This window comes from Balaenoptera physalus (assembly GCF_965194825.1).
Source record: "Balaenoptera physalus genome assembly, chromosome: 2".
Lineage (NCBI taxonomy): Eukaryota > Metazoa > Chordata > Mammalia > Artiodactyla > Balaenopteridae > Balaenoptera > Balaenoptera physalus.
Genome location: NC_138883.1, coordinates 104,028,524 through 104,054,130, shown reverse-complemented (window position 1 = coordinate 104,054,130; position 25,607 = coordinate 104,028,524). Strand labels below are relative to the sequence as shown.

The 25,607-nt window shown below is 38.5% G+C and overlaps 1 protein-coding gene and 1 long non-coding RNA gene across 5 annotated transcripts in view; one reads left to right on the top strand and one right to left on the bottom strand.

The window, feature by feature from the left end:
* Nucleotides 1–8,368: 8,368 nt before the first annotated feature.
* The window catches only part of ADAM10 (ADAM metallopeptidase domain 10), a 110,705-nt gene continuing 93,466 nt past the window's right edge, over nt 8,369–25,607 (top strand). For 2 of the 4 annotated variants that reach the window (XM_082446280.1, XM_082446279.1), the window contains exon 1: nt 8,377–8,710. In XM_082446280.1, the coding sequence (XP_082302406.1) occupies nt 8,656–8,710 (55 nt within the window). In that variant the 5' untranslated portion in view covers nt 8,377–8,655. Of the gene's footprint in view, nt 8,711–25,607 lie in introns of all 4 variants that reach the window. The other 2 variants (XM_082446278.1, XM_082446281.1) reach the window with 2 other exon arrangements.
* Nucleotides 17,543–25,607, bottom strand: part of LOC309654354 — a 498,770-nt gene continuing 490,705 nt past the window's right edge. The window contains exon 2 of the long non-coding RNA XR_014260179.1: nt 17,543–20,833. This is a non-coding gene — a long non-coding RNA (uncharacterized lncRNA). The remainder of the gene's footprint in view (nt 20,834–25,607) is intronic.

The window sequence follows — 25,607 nt, the reverse complement described above, 5'->3', positions numbered from 1 at the left end:
TTACAGGAAAAAGTCTGTAAAAAATACAAACACATGGAGGCTAAACAATACACTACTCAATAACCAAGAGATCACTGAATAAATCAAAGAGGAAGTCAAAAAATTCCTAGAAACAAATGACAATGAAAACACGATGACCCAAAACCTATGGGATGCAGCAAAAGCAGTTCTAAGAGGGAAGCTTATAGCAATACAATCCTACCTCAAGAAACAAGAAACATCTCAAATAAACAACCTAACCTTACACCTAAAGGAACTAGAGAAAGAAGAACAAAAAAACCCCAAAGTTAGCAGAAGAAAAGAAATCATAAAGATCAGATCAGAAATAAATGAAAAAGAAATGAAGGAAACCATAACAAAGATCAATAAAACGAAAAGCTGTTTCTTTGAGAAGATAAAATTGATAAACCATTAGTCAGACTCAACAAGAAAAAAAGGGACAAGACTCAAATCAATAGAATTAGAAATGAAAAAGAAGTAACAACTGACACTGCAGAAATACAAAGGATCATGAGAGATTACTACAAGCAACTCTAGGCCAATAAAATGGACAACCTGGAAGAAATGGACAAATTCTTAGAAAAGCACAACCTTCCGAGACTGAACCAAGAAGAAATAGATACTATAAACAGACCAATCACAAGCACTGAAATTGAGACTGTGATTAAACATCTTCCAACAAACAAAAGCCCAGGACCAGATGGCTTCACAGGTGAATTCTATCAAACATTTAGAGAAGAGCTAACACTTATCCTTCTCAAACTCTTCCAAAATATAGCAGAAGGAGGAACACTGCCAAACTCATTCTACGAGGCCACCATCACCCTGATACCAAAACCAGACAAAGATATCACAAAGAAAGAAAAGTATAGGCTAATATCACTGATGAACATAGATGCAAAAATCCTCAACAGAATACTAGCAAACAGAATCCAGAAGCACATTAAAAGGATCATACACCATGACCAAGTGAGATTTATCCCAGGAATGCAAGGATTCTTCAATATATGCAAATCAATCATTGTGATAAACCATATTAACAAACTGAAGGAGAAAAACCATATGATCATCTCAGTAGATGCAGAAAAAGCTTTTGACAAAACTCAACACCCATTCATGATAAAAACTCTCCAGAAAGTAGGCATAGAGGGAACTTACCTCAACATAATAAAGGCCATATATGACAAACCCACAGCCAACGTTCTTAATGGTGAAAAACTGAAACCATTTCCTCTAAGATCAGGAACAAGACAAAGTTGTCCACTGTCACCAGTATTACTCAACATAGTTTTGGAAGTGTTAGCCACAGCAATCAGAGAAGAAAAAGAAATAAAAGGAATCCAAATCAGAAAAGAAGAAGTAAAGCTGTCACTGTTTGCAGATGACATGATACTATACATAGAGAATCCTAAGGATGACACCAGAAAACTACTAGAGCTAATCAATGAATTTGGTAAAGTAGCAGGATACAAAATTAATGCACAGAAATCTCTTGCATTCCGATATACTAATGATGAAAAATCTGAAAGTGAAATTAAGGAAACACTCCCATTTACCATAGCAACAAAAAGAATAAAATACCTAGGAATAAACCTACCTAAGGAGACAAAAGACCTGTATGCAGAAAACTATAAGACACTGATGAAAGAAATTAAAGATGATACAAACAGATGGAGAGATATACCATGTTCTTGGATTGGAAGAATCAACATTGTGAAAATGACTATACTACCCAAAGCAATCTACTGATTCCAATGGAATCCCTATCAAACTACCACTGGCATTTTTCACAGAGCTAGAACAAAAAATTTCACAAGTTGTTTGGAAACACAAAAGACCCCGAATAGCCAAAGCAATCCTAAGAACAAAAAACGGAGCTGGAGGAATCAGGCTCCTGGACTTCAGACTATACTACAAAGCTAAAGTAATCAAGACAGTATGGTACTGGCCCCAAAACAGAAATATAGATCAATGGAACAGGATAGAAAGCCCAGAGATAAACCCATGCACATATGGTCACCTTTTTTTTGATAAAGGAGGCAAGAATATACAATGGAGAAAAGACAGCCTCTTCAATAAGTGGTGCTGGGAAAACTGGACAGCTACATGTAAAAGAATGAAATTAGCACTCCCTAACACCATACACAAAAATAAACTCAAAATGTATTAAAGACCTAATTGTCTTTAAGGTCTTTAAGGCCAGGCACTATAAAACTCTTAGAGGAAAACATCGGCAGAATACTCTATGACATAAATCACAGTAAGCTCCTTTTTGACCCACCTCCTAGAGAAATGAAAATAAAAACAAAAATAAGCAAATGGGATCTAATGAAACTTAAAAGCTTTTGCAAAGCAAAGGAAACCATAAACAAGACGAAAAGACAACCCTCAGAATGGTAGGAAATATTTGCAAATGAAGCAACTGACAAAGGATTAAGCTGCAAAATTTACAAGCAGCTCATGCAGCTCAATATCAAAAAAACAAACAACCCAATCCAAAAATGGGCAAAAGACCTAAATAGACATTTCTCCAAAGAAGATATACAGATTGCCAACAAACATATGAAAGGGTGTTCAACATCACTAATCACTAGAGAAATGCAAATCAAAACTACAATGAGGTATCACCTCACACCAGTCAGAATGGCCGTCATCAAAAAATCTACAAACAATAAATGCTGGAGAGGGTGTGGAGAAAAGGGAACCCTCTTGCAGTAATGAAGACACAACTGAGCCAAAAATTAAATTAAAAAAAAAAAAAGATCTGTTAGTTATCGATGCCACTACACACTTTCACTCCTTATCTAACATGTAAATTGATACAGCCACTATGGAGAACAGTATGTAGGTTCCTTATAAAACTAAAAGTAGAACTACAGTATGACCTAGCAATTCCACTACTGGGCATATACCCTGAGAAAACCATAATTCAGAAAGAGTCATATATCACAATGTTCATTGCAGCTCTGTTTACAATAGCCAGGACATCGAAGCAACCTAAGTGTCCATAGACAGATGAATGGATAAAGAAGATGTGGCACATATATACAATGGAATATTACTCAGCCGTAAAAAGAAATGAAATTAAGTTATTAGTTGTTAAGTGGATGGACCTAGAGTCTGTTATACAGAGTGAAGTAAGTCAGAAAGAGAAAAACAAATACCGAATGCTAACACATATATATGGAATCTAAAAAAAAAAAAGAAAGGTTCTGCAGAACCCAGGGGCAGGACAGGAATAAAGACGCAGACATAGAGAATGGACTTGAGGACAAGGGGAGGGGGAAGGGTAAGCTGGGACGAGGTGAGCGAGTAGCATGGACCGATATACACTACCAAATGTGAAATAGATAACTAGTGGGAAGCAGCTGCATAGCACAGGGAAATCAGCTTGGTGCTTTTTGACCGCCTAGAGAGGTGGGATAGGGAGGGTAGGAAGGAGACGCAAGAGGGAGGAGATATGGGGATATATGTATATGTATAGCTGATTCACTTTGTTATACAGCCAAAACTAACACAGCATTGTAAAGCAATTATACTCCAATAAAGATGTTAAAAAAAATTGTTAAAAAAAATCTTTAAAAAAAAAGTAAGGAGGAAAATCAGGAAAGAGCACAGTCTTGGGAAACATTGGAGGAGGGAATTTTGAGGAGAGAATGTCAATTGACCAAGAGGTCTAGTTAGATAAGGAGTGAAAGTGTGTAGTGGAATCGATAACTAACAGATCTTTTTTCTTTTTTTTAATTTAATTTTTGGCTGCATTGTGTCTTCGTTACTGCATGCATGCTTTCTCTAGCTGTGGCGAGCAGGGGCTACTCTTTGTTTCAATGAGTGGGCTTCTCATTGCAGTGCCTTCTCTTGTTGCGGAGCATGGGCTCTAGGCGCGTGGGCTTCAGTAGTTGTGTCTTGCAGGCTCAGTAGTTGTGGCGCGAGTGCTTAGTTGCTCCGTGGTGTGTGGGATCTTCCCGGACCAGGGCTCGAACCCATGTCCCCTGCATTGGCAGGCGGATTCTTAACCACTGTGCCACCAGGGGAGCCCCTAACAGATCTTTGATGGCCCCAGCAAGAGTAGCTCCTTGAGAGTGATGGTGTTGGAAGAAAACTGCAGTGGACTGAGGTGAGGTTTGAAAGCAGCACCAGAAGTGAGAGAGACTGGAGTGAGATGCATTAGAAGTCCACCAAGCAAGAGAAAATAATTGTGTAAACTGGAGTGATAGTAATGGGTAGGGACGCATTAAAGGCAGAAGAAAAATATTTTTAGGGAAGGTGACTGTTTATGAGTAGACAAGGGAAGAAGAATCTGAGATGATTCCACTCTCCATTCCAGGTTACTGAGAGGGTGGTGGTGCCATTATCAGAGATAAGTTACACATATTGAGTTTGGCATGACAGTGAGACATGCAGCAGGCAGTTTATTAGGAGCTGGAAAATTTTAAATGTAATTGTTGTAATGTTTACCAGGATTGGCTTTAAGTTGTGCAAGAAGCATTTTCCTACAGTATTACTTGTATAATATACTGTATACGGCCATATACTGCCAGGCTGAATTTCTCATTATTAAAACTTGAGGGTAACTTTCTTTTATACTGGTAGTATCAAAGCTGTGTATTGTTGCTAAGGAAATAATGCTATTAATCACTGCTTTCAAATGGACGAGTGTTCATGGAAGAACCATGATATTTATATATTTTTACTTAAACACTTATATAGCAATTATTTAAACACTTATGTAGCAACAGCCAGACACTGTTATAATCACTTTACAAATGTTAAATAATTTAAATTTAATCATCAAAACAGTCTCATGAGGGACATATTTTATCATTCTCATTTTAAAAAAGAAACATTGAGGTTAGAAAGGGGAAATAACTTGGCCAAAGCCACACAGCTTATAAATGGTAAAGCTGGGAGTCCAACCCAGACTGTCTATGACGGTATAAATGCAGACCTTATACTTCCACATTTCATCAGTTTCGCATAAATTTACAAAATACCAAAAATGTAGTACGTTAAAATGTCAAAAAAAAAATAGTGTTTCAAACTTGTAACGTTGGAATACCATTCATTATGATGCTGGTATGCGATGAATATATGTTTTTAAATAAAAAGAGATACAATCTTAAATGTAATTTTTGGTGATCACCTTGGTAATGTAAAACACGATTTTGTTTTTTTTCCAGTTGAAATTAAAGAGAAGGTGCCATTTGCCTCTAACCACTGGAATTAACTATAAAAAATACTGTGCAACACTAAACATGCCACAAGATGGTCTAATAGCTAGAAAATCAAAACGTTTGTTCACAGCACCACCAAAAGAAAATAGTAATAAGCACAGAGTATATGCAATGTAATATTTGCATGTAACTGTGTCCTAAGATTGGCTCTTTTAAGAAAGAAAAAAAAAATTCATGAGATTCTGCCATCCTTCTAGACATCTCATTGTAAATGGACACTATTGATGATTTTAGAACTTCTGACTGTATTTTTGAGCTTACTAATGTTGGAGCAAAACTATAATAATTCATTTTTCGGGGCTTCCCTGGTGGCTCAGTGGTTAAGAATCCGCCTGCCAATGTAGGCGACATGGGTTCGAGCCCTGGTCTGGGAAGATCCCACGTGCTGCGGAGCAACTAAGCCCGTGCGCCACAACTACTGAGCCTGCGCTCTAGAGCCTGTGAGCCACAACTGCTGAGCCCACGTACCACAACTACTGAGCCCACGTACCACAACTACTGAAGCCCACGCACCTAGAGCCTGTGTTCCGCAACAAGAGAAGCCACCACAATGAGAAGCCCGTGCACCGCAAGGAAGAGTATTCCCCGTTCACCGCCAGCAACGAAGACACAACACAGTGAAAAATAAAAATAAATAAATTTAAAAAAACTATAATTCATTTTTCAAAATGAGAATTAAAGAAGCATATGGTAATAAATTGTAAAAAATACACAGTAAAAGAAGTAGGAATTCCAAATTATTATTAGTATTAATACTATTAATACTTATATTTTTAATTCAGTCTCCTGAAGCAGGATGTCAAATAGATGAAGACTAATTAGATGTCATTGAAACGTTCTAATTCATGAAATGCAAGTTTTTTTTCTTATTTGTCATATGAATATGTCTTGGAAGTAGATGGTGGTAATAGTTGCACAGCACTGTGAATTTACTAAATGCCACTGAATTGTTTACTTTTATTTATTTAGTTACTTTTAAATATTTTCCAGCTTTATTGAAATATAATCAACATATAACATTGTGTAAGTTTAAGGTGTATACATGTTGATTTCATACACTTATATATTGCAAAATGCTTACCAGTATTATTAACTATAGTCAGCATGTTGTACATTAGATCCCCAGAACTTGTTCATCTTACAACTGGAAGTTTGTACCCTTTGACCAACATCTCCCCATTTCCCCCACTTCCCAGCCCCTGGTAACCACCATTTTACTCTCTGTTTCTTTAAGTTTGGCTTTTTTAGATTCCACATATAAACGAGATCACACAGTATTTGTCTTCTCTGTTTGACTTATTTCTCTTAGCATAATGCCTTCCAGGTTCATCCCTGATGGCAAAATTTCCTTCTTTCTCATGGCTGAATAATATTCCACAGTATCTATATACCACATCTTTAGCCATTCATCCATAGAGGGACACTTAGGTTGTTTCCATATCATAGCTATTGTGAATAATGTTGCAATGAGTATGGGAGTACAGATTTCTCTTCAAGATCTTGATTTCACTTCCTTTGGTTTTATACCCAGAAGTGGGGTTGCTGGATCATATGGTAGTTCTTCTTCTTTTTCTAATATTTATTTATTTATTTGGCTGCGCTGGGTCTTAGTTGCGGCACATGGGCTCTTCCTTGCTGCATGTGGGATCTTAGCTGCAGCATGTGAGATCTTTAGTTGGCATGTGGGATCTAGTTCCCTGACCAGGGATTGAACCAGGGTCCCCTGCATTGGGAGCATGGAGTCTTAGCCACTGGACCACCAGGGAAGTCCCTCATATGGTAGTACAATTTTTAATTTTTTGAGGAACCTCCATGCTGTTTTCTGTAATGCTGCACCAATTTACATTCCCACCAGCAATGCACAAAGGTTTCCCTTTCTCCACATCCTTGTCAACACGTATCTCTTGTCTTTTTGACAATAACCTTTCTAATAGCGTGGCAATATCTGTGGTTTTGATTCACATTTCCCTGATGATTAGTGGTACTGAGCATCTGTTCATGTACCTATTGGCCATTTGGATGTCTTCTTTGAAAAAATGTCTGTTAAGTTTCTCTGCCCATTTTCAAATTGGATTGTCTGCTTTTTAGCCATTGAGTTGTAAGAGTTCCTTATATATTTTAGTTATTAACCCTTTCTCAGAGATACAATTTGCAAATGTTTTCTCTCATTCTGAAGGTTGCCTTTCCATTTTGTTGATTCTTTCTTCTGCCATGCTAAAGCTTTTTAGTTTGAGGTAGGCCCACTTATTTATTTTTGCTTTTGTTTCTTGTGTTTTTGGTGTCGCATCCAAAAATAATTGCCAAGACCAACATCAAGCTTTCCCCCGTTTCCTTCTAGGAGTCTTATGGTTTCAGGTCTTATGTTTAAGTCTTTAATCCATGGAATACTAGTTTGAAGAATCAAAGGGAGTTACTGAGAAATCAAATAGGAGCTTCAAAGAAGTTGGGGTGAAGGAGATTCCAGAGTTCTGTTCAGAGATGGAACAGAGAGAGTGGTAAATACGACATTTTTCGGGCTAGAGTTTCCGTACCCTGTGGTTGAGGCGGCACGCTTTCAAAATGGCTAAGGCCTGATCTGTGTCACAAATTTGTAAAGCGATCAGAAAGATATGACAGGCTGTGCTTCTGCTGCTGGAAGATCTTTACATTTAGGTTCTGATTGTTGGCGGCTGTTTCCGATGTAATTACCGCTTGTTCGCACTTGGCTTTTTGGGTGGGGGACTTTGCTTTTGTTTACTTAGTAGACGTCGTGCACCCTGAGAGGCAAAAAAAGAAGTAACCAAAATCTCCATTCCCTGTTAAGAAGTGGACAGCTGCCCCTTGACTCTCCCATTTTAACCCGAGAAACAGTTCTCAGCAGCTCTAAAAACCAGCCCTGTGCGGTCCGCAGATTTGCGCTCCGGTACGGGGGCGGAACTCCAGGAAACCCCGCCTCCCAAGCCCAATCCCCGCTCTCCGCCTGCGGACAGGAAGCAGCGGCTGGCCTAGCAGCCCGGGAACCAGCCGCAGCGCGCATGCGCGCGCCCCTGGGGCGCCTGGGGGAGGGGGAGGAGCGGGAGGAAGGGGTGCGGCTCCGCCTGCTTGTTGGGCGCTCGCGGGTCACGTGGCAAGGAAGGAGGCGGAGGTACCGGGCTCGGGGGGGAGGGAGGTAGAGAAGAGGCAAGGAGCGAGGGAAGGAAAGCGGGGAAGGGAGGAAGGAAACGAACGAGGGGGAGGGAGGTCCCTGTTTTGGAGGTGCTGGGAGCTTTGCCGGCCCCTGAAGTGGGGCGAGGGGGAGGTGCTTCGCCGTTTCTCCTGCCGGGGGAGGTCCCGGCTCCCCGTGGAGGCTCCGGACCAAGCCTCTTCAGCTTCTCCCTCCGGATCGATGTGCTGCTGTTAACCCGTGAGGAGGCGGCGGTGGCAGCGGCAGCGGCAGCGGAAGATGGTGTTTCTGAGAGTGTTAATTCTGCTCCTTTCCTGGGCGGCGGGACTCGGAGGTGAGGCACGACCCCGAGCCCCGGGGGCGCGGTGAGCACGGCAGACCGCGCAGCGGCAGCGGCGGCCGGGCCGAGCGGAGCCCAGTCGCTCCGTGCGGCTGGCGCGTCAGTCAGCCCGGCCGGCCGGCGGCGCCACTCGGGCGCGCAGCGCTCCCCGCTCCCTATTGTCCCCCGCGCCCCGACCGCGTTCCCTTCCGTGGCGGGCCGAGGAGGCTCCGAGACTCCGGCGAGGCCTTTCCCGCCCCCTGCCGCCCCAGCAGCAGGGGAGCCTGGGGTTGCCTGCCTCAGAAGCAAAGTCGAGATCCGGGTCGCCAGGCGAGAGCCGGTGGCGCTCAGGCCGGCGGCACCATCCCTCCAGCCTACTCGACGGGCACCGGGGCGGGCAACTGCCGCGGGGCCGCCGGTCTTTGCCATCCTGGTCCCGCGCTAACCCTCCTCACCCTTCCGCCCCCAGCTCCTGCCTGGTGGCGAATTCCGGAGTCCGCTCCGTCGCGGAGAACCGCCGCGCAGGCTCGTGGGAAGTTGCGATTGTATTGTTCTTTACCGGGCGCAGCGATCCAGACCGACCCGGTTCTGCAGAGGGGCCGCCCGTGGAGGGGTAACAGTGGTCTCCTGCTCGTCTGAGCCGGGCGGCTACCGCTCTCCAGAGTGCCCCGCCTCTGTCCGGGTGTTCGGGGAGAGATAGCGGGAGGGTGTGTTTATGTTCAGTGGAAACATTTTGTTGCCTAAGGAAAGGTTTTGGTGGGGAGAAAGATAAGCCGTTTTCGGGATGTTCACTAATCTGTAGGCTGGATTGCGTCTTTTTGAGGGACGGTCCCTCGGTGACCCAACTTGAAGAGTTTTCTTAAACTCTCAGGTGGAGTAGTCATACAGTGTAATTAGTGGATTGTCAAAACAGTGGCAACCCTCCACCCCCCACGTTGGCGTTAAGTGTGCTAAAAGCATATAATTTCTTGATTACTCCCGTTTTGAAGACGATTTTCATTTCCAGTGTACCCCAGGACCAACTGCATCATTTTGTTGTTGTGTAAAGTGCTTTATTTTAGGTTAACTTTTTGATTTCCTCCATAGTATACTTAAAGACCTTAAAATATGTTTAAAAGAATTGGATTGGAAATTTTTCCGGAGTGCTTTGGATTAGTATAGACAAATTTGATAATTTAGAAAATATCTGAATATTTCATGTAGTGGATTGTTTTTGTTCTTTTCTTTATAACTTTGACTGCAGAGCCAAGTATATTTTTGTCCAGTCTTCTACTTTGTCTGAGAATGAAACTTTGTAGGTAGACTTCTATTGTAGTCTGTAGTGTTTATTTGCTAGCGAAAACATCTTAGATTAGGAGCTTCTAGTAGATGTTTAGTTTGAAATATCTGTGCTGGATACCCTCTATAAGGGCCTTTGTTTTTACATTTGTATTTATATCCTAAATGTGGCTTACAAGAAATTTCTGTTTTCACTTTTTTGTTAGACACCGATTTCTATGAGGTAGTAAAAAGTGAGGCGTCCACGTGAGGAAGTTTAAACTCCTGATGAGCAGTAGTCTATAAAATGTTCTTTGCTTTTAAAGAGTGGAACAGTAAAAATAGAAACTGGTGTATTCTGATGGTCGAAGAAAAAGTATAAATTGACAGCATAATCTTTGTGGGCTAAGGCCCTTTTTAAACAAAAATTTTCTAAATTCAGAACTCTGGACTCATTTATAAAGTATCATTTCGCATTAAACATTGGTTAAAAGGCTACTTACTTTTTGATGTTTGTTTTAAGCAGAACTTTTTCAAAAAGACACTAAGAAATCTTTCATTTTAAAATTAGCATCAAGATTGTAGCTTTTGGGTGCATGGAGATATTGGTAATTTAATTGTAATATATAATATTTTTATCTACAAATCTGAGCTTTTATGGTCAAGTTTGTAAGAAGTTTTTATGAGCATGATATGAGAATAGAATACATTCAGATTCTCTTATGAGAGAATGAATATGTTTGTGTAGATTAGAAGAAGCTGTGGTGGAAATATGGATTTAACTTTAAAGTATAAATCATTCTTAGGTACTTAATTATCCTTTTTAGTTGCTTTCCCCTATCCGATTTGTCAGTCACTGTTTTGCATTAGTTTTTTCTTGCTCTTAGTGTGTTGGTGGGAAGCTGGAAAAGAGAATGTATTTAGAATCATAAAACTAAACTTTCCTAAAGTTGTCCATTTCTTGCACATGTCCCAGCCTATGCTGTATTTGTAGGAAGATACCATACATTTTCTAGAGTTTAGTAAGTGTCTATATAGATATGACTCAAATATATACATAAAAATACTTTATTTTATGCAACCACATTAGAAATTTTATTAGAACTATTCTGATTAAATATAGCCCAAAGAATTTTTATGTATGTGTGAATTATACTTTTTAACACAAATATGTTGGTGAGTTGATGTTTTTTCTTTCTCCTCTTTTAAAAAAATTAATTGGTGTGTTTGAGAGGTCCAAAGGTATTTTAGCTGTAGCAGTAAATTCAATCCCATGTTTTGGTTTAATGAAATCATACTTTAAATGAACTTTAGAGTATGAAATTTTTTTTTTTTCTGATGGAGGCACGGCTTGTGGGGATCTAAGTTCCCCAATGACCAGGGATCGAACCTGGGCCCTCAGCAGTGAGAGCGCGGAGTCTTAACCACTGGACTTCCAGGGCATTCTGACATGTTTTTTATATTAAAAAATCTGGTGTAAAAGCTTTGCTTTGTAGCATGCGTTATAAAGAAATAAGTTTTCTGGAAGTTTGGCCAAAAGTATTAAAAGTATCAAAGTTTAAGCTTAAACTATTTCTCTCACTTTTACCAGCAAGTAAGGGCCTATGAAATTAATAAAGGGGACAGACTTCTTGTCTTTATCTTTTTTTAAAAATAAATTTATTTTCATTTTTATTTATTTTTGGCTGCATTGGGTCTTCGTTGCTGCGCGTGGACTTTCTCTAGTTGCGGCAAGCGGGGCTACTCTTCGTTGCGGTGCTCGGGCTTCTCATTGAGATGGTTTCTCTTTGTTGCAGAGCACGGGCTCTAGGCACACGGGCTTCAGTAGTTGCAGCACGTGGGTTCAGTAGTTGTGGCTTGTGGGCTCTAGAGCGCAGGCTCAGTAGTTGTGGCACACGGGCTTAATTGCTCCGCGGCATGTGGGATCTTCCCGGACCAGGGCTCGAACCCATGTCCCCTACATCGGCAGCCGGATTCTTAACCACTGTGCCACCAGGGAAGTCCTGTCTTTATCTTTAAGGAGCTCTGACTCTTCATCTTTTTAATCGGAGATTGATAATCCAGTTAGCTGTATCATCTTGAGAATGCCCATTTCAAGCCATCCCCTACATTAGCAGTATCTTTTCTCTGTGTGTACAAGACCTCTCTGAGTAGCAGGGTTTGAGGGAACTGGGCATGGCAAGCACCTCTGTCTTTTCTGGTCTCCCTTTTATAACTTGTTTAAGATCTTCAAGGGTGTTTATTATCTAATATTTTAAAAATTATCTGACAGACCTGCAGGGTGGAGCAGGGAGAGTAAAGGGACATTTCTGTGATGTCTGCTGTGTATCTGATATTGTGTTAGAAGTTTCACTTTTCAGCATGTATGAGAGAGAGTGGTGATATTTTACATTTGAAGAAACAGGCTTGAAGAAATAAATTTTCTGGCATCATCCACCTGCTAAGTGGTGAATTAGATATTCAAACCCAAACCAGTTTGACCTCAAAGCCTGGGCGTTTTACCCATTGCCCCCTCATACCTTTTTAAAAATAATTAATTAATTAATTAATTTCTGCCTGCGTTGGATCTTTGTTGCTGCGCACGGGCTTTCTCTAGTTGCAGAGAGCGGGGGCTACTCTTCGTTGCGGTGTGCAGACTTCTCATTGAGATGGCTTCTCTTGTTGCGGAGCATGGCCTCTAGGTGCGCTGGCTTCAGTAGTTGTGGCACACAGGCTCAGTAGTTGTGGCGCACGGGCTTAGTTGCTCCGCAGCATGTGGGAACTTCCCGGACCAGGGCTCGAACCCATGTCCCCTGCATTGGCAGGCGGATTCTTAACCCCTGTGCCACCAGGGAAACCCCTGTGTTCCTTTTAAATGGGCTGAATTTAATCTTAAATGATTGAGGTTTAGTATAAGAACAACTTACAGTTTTGGTCTAAACTTGGTTTAGCTGTCAATTTTTTACTTAGAAAAGGGAGCAATACTAAGGATAAATGGAAAAACTGGAATAATCCTGCCAGTTAGATTCCTATGAGGGCAGTAACACTGCTGTCTAGCAGTGTGAACGCTTTGCCTTAGGACTAGTGGGGTGGGGACAGTCCTGTCCTAGCTAGGTTGCAGGAAATAGCAGTACTGAGAATAGTTCTCAGGGGGTGTAGACGCTCTTTGATGTTGGGTGAATTCATTCTGAAGCTACTACAATTCCAACTAAACAATGTGAGAACATGTACAGTAAGAACATTGCTGTTTAGTCACCAGTGTTTATTGTATGTCTGTGGCTAGTAGGAGTCATGATGGCACAGTCTTGAGTGAGAAGAGAAGAAAAAACACTGAGTTTGTCAGAGTAGACAGAAATGCCAAGATATAAAAATAGAGTTCCAATTATGTATTGTAGCTGCAGTTGAAATGAGGATTTATTAAGCTGGAGGGACATCAGCCAGCTGGGGAGAGCTTTTTGAGATAGAAGAGAATGGCTTATAGTGTAGTAAGATGCATGTAGGCTTACTTGCCTGGAATGGAGAGTCCATGGCAGGAAATAAGGAGAAATGCTAACTGGGCCATAACGACTGGGACTCTCATTATTCATATAATAGGCCGTGATAACTATGAAGACGAGTATTGTGGAGTTGTGGTTGGCTGAGCAGTTGGGATATGATACAATAAGGAATAAATTAGCTGCTTGATGGACTGGGTGATTGAGTCCTGGGTTAGGGTAGTGATTGTAGAAACAAATATGGGTACAACAAGAAATCACATGAAAGAAAAACTGGTAAAACTTGGCAAATGTTTAATGTGAAGGTATCACAATTTATTGAGGGCTCACTCTGTGTTGAATTTGGATCTTAGAGGCTGTTGCATTGGAGAGAGTGTAGTTTTATTAAAGCTTTGAGGACCTCAGTCTTTGAAGTTGAAAGTGTCTAAGATCTTGAATCTAGATTGAAGGTTATAGGTTGCGATGTGTGTCAGAGTTGAATTTTATCCTACTTGCAAACTAATACTTTTGTTGGGCATTGGTTAAAACTTTGCACAATCCTTCAATAATCTGTGGTGAGTCACTTGGGAAGCATTGTTCCTGACAGTTGGGAGATAGAAGTTTGGTGAATTTGAGGTGGAGGGGAGAAATTAAAGGTACATTAACAAGTATATTTTTACCTTACAAGTATATATTTACTGTCCTTCAGCTGGAATTAGGCTCTTCAGTTCAAGAATATGCTTGATACTGGTGATTATATGTGAATTGTGAAATTCCTGTTTCAGACACAAATTGGGGAAAAGAATGTGACTTCTGTGCTTGAGGCAAATGTACGTATACGATTTGTGGAGCAGAATTTTCTTTCTGTTTATTTTTGCTTGCATTAATGATTGCAAGGGATATATATGTACATGTATTTTTTGAACAACTTTGAACTTTGGATTTAGTTTTCAAAAGAATACAGATAGAATCCTATACTTATGAATTGGGTGGAATATTAATTTGCTTCTTTTTTCCTAAGACTTAAGTGGGATAAGTTTGTAAAAATGCTGAAGAGATTGTAAAGTGCTGTGCAAATATTGTTAAAAATATGTTGTTTCCAGGCCTAATTTCATTTGGAATCTATTAGTTACAAAATATAGATAAATAAATGTATTTTTAGAAGTTGAAATACTAGAACATCATTATCAAACATTAACAAATAGAATTTGAGAAATCCATAATTCCTTCTCGAACTCAGTTCTGTCACTTCTTAATATTAATCATTCAGTCTTTTAAAATGCCTGTTATTATGAATTTACGTCATAGTATTTATGTGGTTTTGTAGCTTTTAAAAAATTAATGTGTAGTTAAAATGTATACACAAGCAGACACTGAAATATTTATAAGTAGTCTGGAGGTAGTTTTGGTTGTCACAACTTGAGGGGTGCTTACTAGCATCTAGTGGGTAGAAGCCAGAGATGCTGTGAAACATCTTTTACAATGCATAGCGCAGCCCCCACACAGCAAAGACTTACCGGGCCAAAATGTCTCTAGGGCCGAGGCTGAGAAACTGCTCTAGCAGAAATTTGCCGTCTTTGTCCTCTTCATCTTTATTATTGTTGTTGTTATTTCTGATAGCTTATTGTCTTGATTACTCAAGTCACATAAACGCCCCATATTCTTATCCTGTTGAAGCCTTCCTCTTCCAGTGTTCTGTGCACTACAGTTAGGAAAAAATTTTTTTTCCAGCATTGCCCATTCTTCATCTTTGAGTTTGCCTTTGGGAAGAAAATCTGATTCTCTTAATTTATAATAGTGATTGAATGACTGATTATCTAATGAGGATTATCTAAAAACCAAACCAAACCAGTTTCTTGTTAACCCAGAAGAGCCATGGATTAGCAGGATTTTAGTTTCTGTGGGAAGATACTTTGAGGCACTTAACCAGTAGCTTACTCTGCAAATCTCTCTTCAGAATTAGTTGTACTCAGCTTCAACTTTTCACAATTTATTTTCTTTAGAATTTTAACTCATAAGTACTCAAAAACTTTCATGTCTTTTTCATAACTCCATCCCTCCCTCCCGTTATTGTCATTGGTAGCACCTTTGGCAGAATTGTTTTATTTACACATCACATTTCCTGGAAAGAGGCAGAGGCAGATGGTTTGGGGTATAATATGGGAGAAGGGTGAGGTACTGAGAGTAGGTTTAGGATAAAATGCAAAGTGTGGGGTAAATATATATAAACATTGCAGTGGTGGCTGGAGCCATTTTGTGTGTGTGTGTGTGTGTGTGTGTGTATGTATGTGTGGTGGACTGAAAGTCAAAGTCCCTTGTCTGTACTTATGTTTGCATTTACTTGAAATGGTGTAAAGGCATTTCAAATCAGCATAGAAATCTAAATTATGTACCTATTCCACTTTTGGATTTTTAAGTTGTATTTCATGAGTGCTTGAAGTTTAATACATTTGGTAGGTTTTCACTATTGATGTTTTATGTCCTTTGTGATAGATTCAGTTTAAAATTTATAGTTTATAATTTCACTTTGAGCCAGCTAACTTTACTATTTTTAATTCTTAGAGACTAGCTTATCTGAAAAAGTGGGTATGTTGGAATATGCTTATAATTGTAGACATACTCTCCTATTTTGAGCTTTCACTTGTAACTCTTAGGTGTAGATATTTGTAGAAAATGATTTGACTAGTTTCTAGTGAAGAAATAGATACTGTGGCTTAAGTTTGGAGTCACAATTTAGAAGTAACTTTTCTAAGACTGTAGTAAAGGCACTTAAGTATATTGCTGAAATACAGGACATTATAGTTCCTGGAAGTCTGCCTTTGTCATACAAGAGAACAGCTTTGTTAATGGTATTTAGTGCTTCAAGATCAGAGTGAATGCATATCAAATATAAGAATCATTGGTCAACCCAGTGTGATGCCTAAGACACAGTTGATGACTCAACTTCCTTAGGAAGGAAATACACTTTAAAGTTGTGGAAAAATGCTCTTGGTTCCTAATTTTAAAATTACACAAGTGAAAAGTCTGTAGAAAACAACTTGATTACCAGTAATTTTTCTGACGAATGGAAGTGTGCCAGCCTTAGCTTATTCTTACACATCCTCTCATTTATTGTAATTGAGTTTTCCTGTAAATAGGGAGATGTGTAATGTCAAAAGATTTTTGCAGATTTCCTTCCCCCATCCTTAAGACTGTACTGTCAACTTTCTTTGATATTAATAGGAAAGCAAGTTTATTTCTTACATAATATTGCTCTCCCACAAAAAGGTGTTATCCACCATCAGTAAGATATACTCTGTTTTTTCCCCCTGATGTTAATGAAATTTTCATTCTGTGTTTTTTTGCCCTATTCTTATATTTAATTTAGATTGGAACAGAAGATTGTATGTTTTGGATTCAGGAGTTAGAAAGGAAGCTTTTGTTTGCAAGCATTCCTGAGAAGTAAGATGCTGCCTACCCGTAGAATATGGAAAATAATCGTAATGGTTAGCATTTATGGCATACTTACTATATTCCAGGTGCGAGTCTTAAAGTATAATGAGGTTGTTAGATTCTGCCTTTGTACGAAGATTGGGTCATTTTGCCATCAGAGCATAATTTAGGCTCTTTGTACTTACAGTATTTGAGCCATTTGACTTTTGGTCAGTCAAGTTCTTTGAAAGGTGTTTTGTTTTTCTTTGTTTTTTTTTGACATTAGAAAATGTTTACAGTTAAGACGGGAGAAGCACCTTAAAGAACATTTTGTGCATAATACCATTTCAGTTTTGTCACAGATAAATTTATATATGTATTTATTTTTTAAAAGCTTGAGAACAGATACTAAATCTCTTGATGGTGAGATATAGGTTATATCTTTTACAGAAGTATCTATTACAAAACTTTTGTGATACGGAAAAAGAAAAAAACATTTTTTAAAGTTGGATTACCTTTAGTAAATACCAGTATCCTGGTGACTTTGAAAACAGTCACAGGAAATAAAATACTGTTCTCAAATTGTGAAAAGGGAGAGAGCGCCTTAAGATCTCCAGTGGCAAGGAGACCAAGTTATGTTTTTTCTACTTAGAACCTGCTGGCCATTTTTCTGCCTGTCTTGTATTGTAGGTGATTTTTTTTTTTTGGTGTTGCTTTGCTTTTTTAGTTGTTTTTTTTTTTTGAAAATTAATTATATGTTTTCTCCATCTTATAGGTCCAGTCCAATTATTCTACCAATTTTACACATAGGCATTTGCTTGATATACTGTTTAATTTTTCCTAACTTTTTGTCTTAAAAATGTATGTATTTTCTGAAAGGTTGGAAGTATATATAGTCCAGTTAACATTTATATACCTTTAACCTAAGTTTATTAGTGGTTATCTTTCACCACGTTTGCTTTATCGCTGTTAGTATATATTCTTTTTTTGTTCTGAACCCCTAAAGTAAGTTGGTACCCTTAAATACTTAAGTATGCATCTCGTAAGGTTAAGGACATTGTCCTTACATAACCAAGAAGATTCTTTTTTATTTTTTAAGTGTTCAGATTTCCCATGGAGCTTGCAGGTACTAAGTACCATGTGAATTTATTATATGTTTTGTGAAGGCCAGATTTCTGGCAAGTACAGCTAAGGACTAGAAAGTAAAACACTGTTGGTATGCTTTTATGTATAGGTAAAAAAGAGTAAGAGGAGAGAAAGGAGACATTGACAGAATAACTACACTGCAGGATGGAGCTATTTTATGTAGGAACAATGGCACAATAACATAATAGCCTAGAGGTTATCATATCATTATGACCTCTTAGGTTAAAGATGTTAATAAGGGTGAGCCTGGCTCAAGAAGATGTTAAAGTAGAGGGGAAAAAAATCAGTAATGGTTCAAAAGGAAAGATACTAGGCACATAGATAAACTTCAGTTATCTAGAAATTTTCCTCAGTGGAACCTGTCATTTTCCTTTGATGTCAAATTACTAACATCTTACTGTACTCTAGGTTAAATGTATTTTATTTTCATCATTGTCTAGTAACAGATCTGTTTCTCCATTGTTAAGGACTTTACATGATGAGATCGTCTTCAGTGAGTATTGTATTCTTTATCAGAAGGGAGAAAAGGAGTTAAAGATTGCCGTGCATTGAGTCCTTCCTGTTACCTTCCCTGTCATTCATGTTGCCCTGCTTGGGTAATATATCAGTGACAAAAGAAGCTCCGGTTCTGTATTCAGGGGCAGCAACAGAACATTAGTTTTTTTGCATTGTTTGTTGTTGTTTTGTGTTTTACTCCTAGGCTTCTAGGCTATGATTCCTTTTGTACAGATCTATTTCATCTAAATAAAGGATTTAAATTAGAGGAAGAAAACAGTAGTCTGTTATGGGCCACAAATCACATGTAAATTTAAATGGCAACAGACCTTTGGAAGAAGAAGTTTCTGTGCTGGTAGTTACTTATTAGTTGTGTTATATAACCCCTAATATGATGATGACCCCTATATTTGTACCGCCAGCCCAGGACTCTCCCTTGAATTCTAGACTCCTGTATCCCAGCTACATCTCCAGCTAGATATCTGGTGGGCATCTGAAACTTAACATGTCCAAAACCAAACCTCTGATTCCTCTTACCCCAGTCTTTTTTCTGTAGTCTTTCCCATCTCAGTAAATGGGAGCTCCATTCTTCAGTTGCTTAGGCAAAAAACTTTGAGTTATCCTTGATTCCTCTTTTCACTTACACCCTACATGCAAATTCTGTCAGCTTCTCCTTAAGAGTATATGCAGATTTTGACAACTTCTCATTAGCTCCACTGCTACCGCATCCATCTCACTTTAATTACCGTAAAACCTGCTGACTCTTCTCCCTGTTCTCTTGTTCTCCCAGTCTCTTCTCAACATAGCAGTCAATGTGATTGTGTTCAAAAGCTGCTTTGGTCAAAACCATCCACTGGTACATTGTATACTTTAAAATGGTTAAAATGGTGAGGTTTATGTTCTGTGAATTGTACCTCAACAAAAAAGTAATAGCAAAATAAATAAAAAATAAAAAAAACATTCAGTGGCTTAATATTTTAAGTAAAATCCAGTGTCCTTATAGTGGCTTCTAAGGCCCTTCCTGAGGTACGTGTATGCTTATTCTCCCTACCTTCTGCCCCCAGTCCTTCCCCACTGTTCGTTTCTGCTCCAGCCACACAGAGCTCTTTAAAAATTGCCAGGCTTGCTCCTGTCTCAGGGATTTTGCACTTGCTGATCCTTTTACATGGAACAGTTTCCCCCTTAGATTGCTGTATTATCTCCCCTCTTTCTTTTTTATTTTTTAAGTTAAAAAAAAATTACGTGGTGGTGAAATACACATAAAATTTACCAGCTTAACCATTTTTAGCTGTGTGGTTCAGTAGTATTTAAGTACATTCACATTGTTGTACTTCTGTTAAGTCTTTACTCAAATATTATGAAGTCTTCTGATTACCTCATATAAATACATACATATAATACAAACCCCTTCCTTGGCATTCTCTATCCACTCACCCTGTGATAACACTCTTATAGCCATCCGAAGTTATTTACTTGTTCACAGGGAACTCTATTCAATATCCTGTGACAACCCATAATGGAAAAGAATATGAAAAAATATATACGTATAACTGAGTCACTTTGCTGTACAGACACAACACAACATTGTTAACACAACAACACAACATTGTAACACAACATTGTAAATGTTAACACAACATTGTAAATCAAATATCTTTCAATAAAATAAAAAAATTGATTATGCGCCAAAAAAATGAAGTTATTTGCTTGTTTGCCTTCCTTCTCTAGAATAAAATTTCCTAAGGTCAGTAATTTTGTTTTGTTAGCTGCTACATTCCCAGCATCTAAAACAATGCCCATATAGTATATAGTATATAGTGCATATAGTAAGTGCCCATTATATGTGCTGAGTGGATAGATGAATGATTACTGAACTAGATAATTTCACTTTTTATGAATTACATAAGAATTTCAATTTTCTAAAAGTATGTCTGGAAAAAAAGCCTTCAAAGCTTATAATTAATCTTTTTTACTTTAATTGACTTTAAAATGGAATGAAAATACCATTTCTGTTAGTATATTGGTTTTGCTCATTATTTTTATATGCCCAGTTAATTAAAAGAATTAGGTAAATTAGACTAAAAGGGGAAATGTAGAATGTCTTCATGGTTATCTGATTTTACTGAATAAAACTTGTAAACTTTGCTATATTCCTAAGATGAAACTTTAAAAAACCCATTTTCATTTTAGGGTAAATTTAGAATCACAGAATGTTCAAGCTAGAAGGAAGTTTTGGGGACTTCCCTGGTGGCACAGTGGTTAAGAATCCTCCTGCCAATGCAGGGGACACGGGTTTGAGCCCTGGTCTGGGAAGATCCCACATGCCGCGGAGCAACTAAGCCCGTGTGCCACAACTACTGAGCCTGGGCTCTAGAGCCTGTGAGCCACAACTACCGAGCCCTCATGCCCCAACTGGTGAAGCCCCCGCTCCTAGAGCCTGTGCTCCGCAACAGGAGAAGCCACCACAATGAGAAGCCCGTGCACCACAACGTGGAATAGCCCCCACTTGCCACAACTAGAGGAAGACCATGCTGAGCAACGAAGACCCAATGCAGCCATAAATAAATAAATAAATAAATAAATAAATAAATAAATAAATAAATTTATAAAAAATAAAAGGAAGTTTTGTAGTCTTGGGTGGGTCGCTTAACCTCTCTGTGCCTTATCTTAAGATTAATTGTACTCACCCTGCAAAGTTGTTAGGAGGGTGAAATGAGATAATACATTTAGCCATAATTTACTGAATTCTTACCTGTTATGTACTGTATACTATTCTAAGCCCCTTTATATAAAGTAATTTAATCCATATAACAACACTGTTAGGTATAGGTATTGCTATTTCACTTATTTTATAGACAGGGAAAATGAGGCACAGAGAGGTAGGTAACTTGCCCAAGATCACTCAACTAGTTAGTGGCACAGTTGGGATTCTAACACATGACTTATAAATGAAGATAATGCTTGCTAAACTGTTGAAACATAAAGTAAGATATGTTGACCATATACTTCCACGGTTATTGAAAAACTTCATTATGAAAAGGAATATAACATTTTTAACTGTCCAGAAAGTCATGCAAAATGGTGATGAAAGCTGCATGGGTAATTACAGAGACAAATACCTGAAATACACTCATAGAATCAGTAGAAGATTAAAAAAAACTTACCTAGCGAATAGATCTATAATAATTTTAATTTTAACAAGTAGCACTTCGCAAATACTAGACCTGTTAGAAATTCTGGTACTTCTTGGATGAGTATCATAGATCACATTTTCTGATGATTGATTTATGGCTCTCTTATCAGCAAGGTATATAGGCTGCTTTCTTTATAAATTCAAATGAAAATGGAAATTTCCGTGAAACGTTGAGTGGATTCATTAATTCTTACAGCAAACATTTACTGAGCAACTGTTTTCTTACTCTGTTCTAGGTAATGAGGGTACATCATTGAACAAATCAAAGTCCTTGTTCTCATGGAACTTCTGGTGGTAGAGGGATATGTCAATAAAAACATGAAGAAAGAGCAGGATATTAGAATGAGTATGATTGGGACATAAGCTTTTGGATAGGGTGATCAGAGAAAGCTTCTGAAGAAATTTTGTAGATATCTGAATGAAGTGTGCCAACCCTGCTTTGGGGGAAGATGTTCCAGGCAGAGGGACGATAAGGAGACTACTGTGGCTGTAATACACAGAGTAAGGGGAGAGTGGTAGAAGATAAGGTGAGACGGGTATGGAAGTGGAGTGGGGGAATGTAGCCCCTTATGAGGATCATCTTCAGCGTTATAAGCTACGGTTATGACTTTTTTTTTTTTGAGATTATAAATCATGATGAAGGCTGTGGAGGGGGAACAGCGGGTGAGGGGGGTGGGTGAGGGGTGGAAGATTTTGAGCAGAAGAGTGACACAATGTAACTTTATTTGAACATTATTACTCTGACTGCTGTGTGAAAAATAGACTGTGGGGGGCAAGAGTGGAAGCTAAGAGGCCAGTTATTTGCAATGGTTTTTGATTGTCTAGAACCTTTTGAACCTTGCTTTGTTTGGCACATTTTCAGCCTTATGAATTCCATCTCCTTAATTTAGATTCCCCAGCCTTTCATTTGCAACTAGGACACAGGCATGTAAACTAGCCTTCTGAACTAGGCTCCTCTAATCAGAAGCATCACCGGAGACCTGGATTCTGAACTGAGCAGACATGTATGCTTGCTGAAGTTTTGCCAATAGTGTGCATCTTTCAGACTGTTATGACACATTTTTCCCTAGTTGTTTTAAGGTTGTGTTTCTGGTACAAAAGTGGGATTGGAGAGGCAGGACAGTGTTGGTGTTTTTCACAAGACATTTTGGGGGTAATTATGGTGTGTACTGCTGCTGCTGGGGATACCTGGATAATCTTGAGGAAGATAAAATGGGGAGGGTTCCAATATTATTGTCAAGGAGTAGAATATTACTTCAAGTAATAGACTTGTATCAGAAGTACGGGAATTGATTAAGATTATAATGGAGAATGCTTTAGTGTTTATGGAAAAATCTTTAAGTTCTGGGTGAGGTTTCCTGTGTAGGATCTGCATTTTGGGATCACTGATTGTCGTTTACTCTTTTATATCCCCCAACTTTTACTACTTATGTCTGTCCTATTAACAAAAATATAGTTACTTATGAATAATGAGTCATTATAGGATGCTTAATAGTTTCTTGGAGGTGAGTAGAATGTTGATTTTATTTATTTTCCTGAAGGGAGGACAAGCTGGACTATTTTGAATTGTCTTTGTTTTAGATTCTGGATTTTTTTTTTTTTTTTGAAAAAGTGTATAACTTAGGGAAGAGTAAAAGAAAGGCCAAATACCCATATGCTTACCACTTTGACTCACCATTTTTCTTTAAAAAAAATTTAGCTTTATTGAGGTATAATTTCCATACAATAAAATTCAGCAATTAATTTTGAGAAAGGTATATAGTTTAACCACCACCACCATAATGATAATAATAATAATATAGAACATTTACATTAACCAGCAAAGTTCCCTTGTGCTCTTTGCAGTCAATTCAAAATCCTTCTGATTTCCCTTTTGATTCCTTCTTTGACCCAAGGGCTGTTTAGAAGTGTGTTAAGTTCCCAATATTTAGGAATTTTTCCACGTATCTCCTACTGATTTAATTGCACTGTAGTCAGAAAACATACTGTCTGATTTCGGTCTTTTAAAATTTATGGAAACATGCTTTATGGCTTAGAATTAAGGTCTATCTTGGTGAATACTCCATGTGCCCGTGAAAAGAATATATACTCTGTTGTTGGGTGGACTATTTTGTAAATGTTAATCAGGTCAAGTTGTTTGATAGTGTTCAGTCCTTATGTTTTGTCTACTTGTTCAGTGAGGAGTGTTCATGATTTCCAACTATAATTTACATATTTGTCTACTTTCAGTTCTGTCAGGGTTTTTTATTTTTAATTAAAAAAAAATTGTCCTTCTCATTCTTTTTTAAAAAAAAAAATTTATTTATTTATTTAGGCTGTGCCAGGTCTTAGTTGTGGCACGCGGGATCTTCGTTGAAGCATGTGGGATCTCCAGCCGCGGCATGTGGGATTTTTTTTTTTTTTCTTGTTTGCGGCATGCGGCATGCATGCGAGATCTAGTTCCCCAACCAGGGATTGAACCTGGGCTCCCTGAACTGGGAGAGGGGAGTCCTACCCACTGGACCACCGGGGAAGTCCCCTGTCAGCTCTTTCTTCACATACTTTAAGCTCTGTTATGTGATGCACATTTAGGATTGTTTTTAAATGTAAATGATCCAAACACTCCAATTAAAAGGCAGAGATTATCAGATTGGACAAAAAAGCAAGACCCAGCTCTATGCTGCCTACTGTGAACTCACATTAAATACGTAGGCACAAATAGATTAAAAACAAAAGGATGGAAAAGAGATACCATGCCAGTCAAAAAAAAAAAAAAAAAAGGAGTGCTATATTAATATCAGACAAAGTAGATTTTAGAACATAGAATATTACAAAGAATAAAGAAGATCATTTGATAATTGATAAAGGAGTGAATTAATCCAAAAGGCATAATACATAATAATCATTGACATTTATGCATGTAATAATAGAACTTCAAAAATCAATTAAGCAGGGCTTCCCTGGTGGCGCAGTGGTTGGGAATCCGCCTGCTAATGCAGGGGACACAGGTTCGATCCCTGGTCCGGGAAGATCCCACATGCCGTGGAGCAGCTAAGCCTGAGCACCACAACTACTGAGCCTGAGCTCTAGAGCCCACAAGCCACAACTACTGAAGCCCGCGTGCCTAGAGCCCGTGCTCCGCAACAAGAGAAGCCATGACAATGAGAAGCCCGCGCACTGCAACGAAGAGTAGCCCCTGCTTGCTGCAACTAGAGAAAGCCCACGCGCAGTAACGAAGACCCAATGCAGCCAAAAATAAATAAAATAAATAAATTAAAAAAAAAAAGAACAACAACAAAAAATCAGTTAAGCAGAGAACTGCAAGGAGAAATAGAAAAAGTCATAATTACAGACAGAGATTTCAATACCTTTCTCTCAATAATAGAACAGATAGATAGAAAATCATGGACGATATGGAAGGCTTGAACAACACTGTCAGCCAGTTGACCTGGTTGACATTTATAAAACACTGTACTCAATAAGTGCAGAGATTGACATTTCTAGAACACTCATCCATTAACAGCAGAATATACATTCTTTTCAAGTGTGCATGAAACATTGCAAGGATAGACCAAATTCTTGGTCATAAAATAAGTCTCAATGTATTTAAAAGGATTGATGTCATACAAAGTATGTTCTCTGGGTAGAGTAGAATTAAATTAGAAGTCAATAACAGAAAGATAACTGAAAAATTCACCATATTTAGAATCTAAATAACAGACTTCTGAATAGCACATGAATAATAGAAGAAATCAAAAAGGAAATTAGAAAGTATGTTGAAAAGAATGAAAATGGTAACACAGCATAACAGAATCTGTGGGATGTTGCTAAAGCAGTATTAAGGGAACATTTATAGTACTAAATACCTGGATTAGAAAAGAAAAGTCTTAAATCAATGGTCTTTACTAAAAAAAGAAGAGCGATTAAACTCAAAGTAAGCAGAAGGAAAGAAAGAAAGATCAAAGTGAAAAATAAAAAA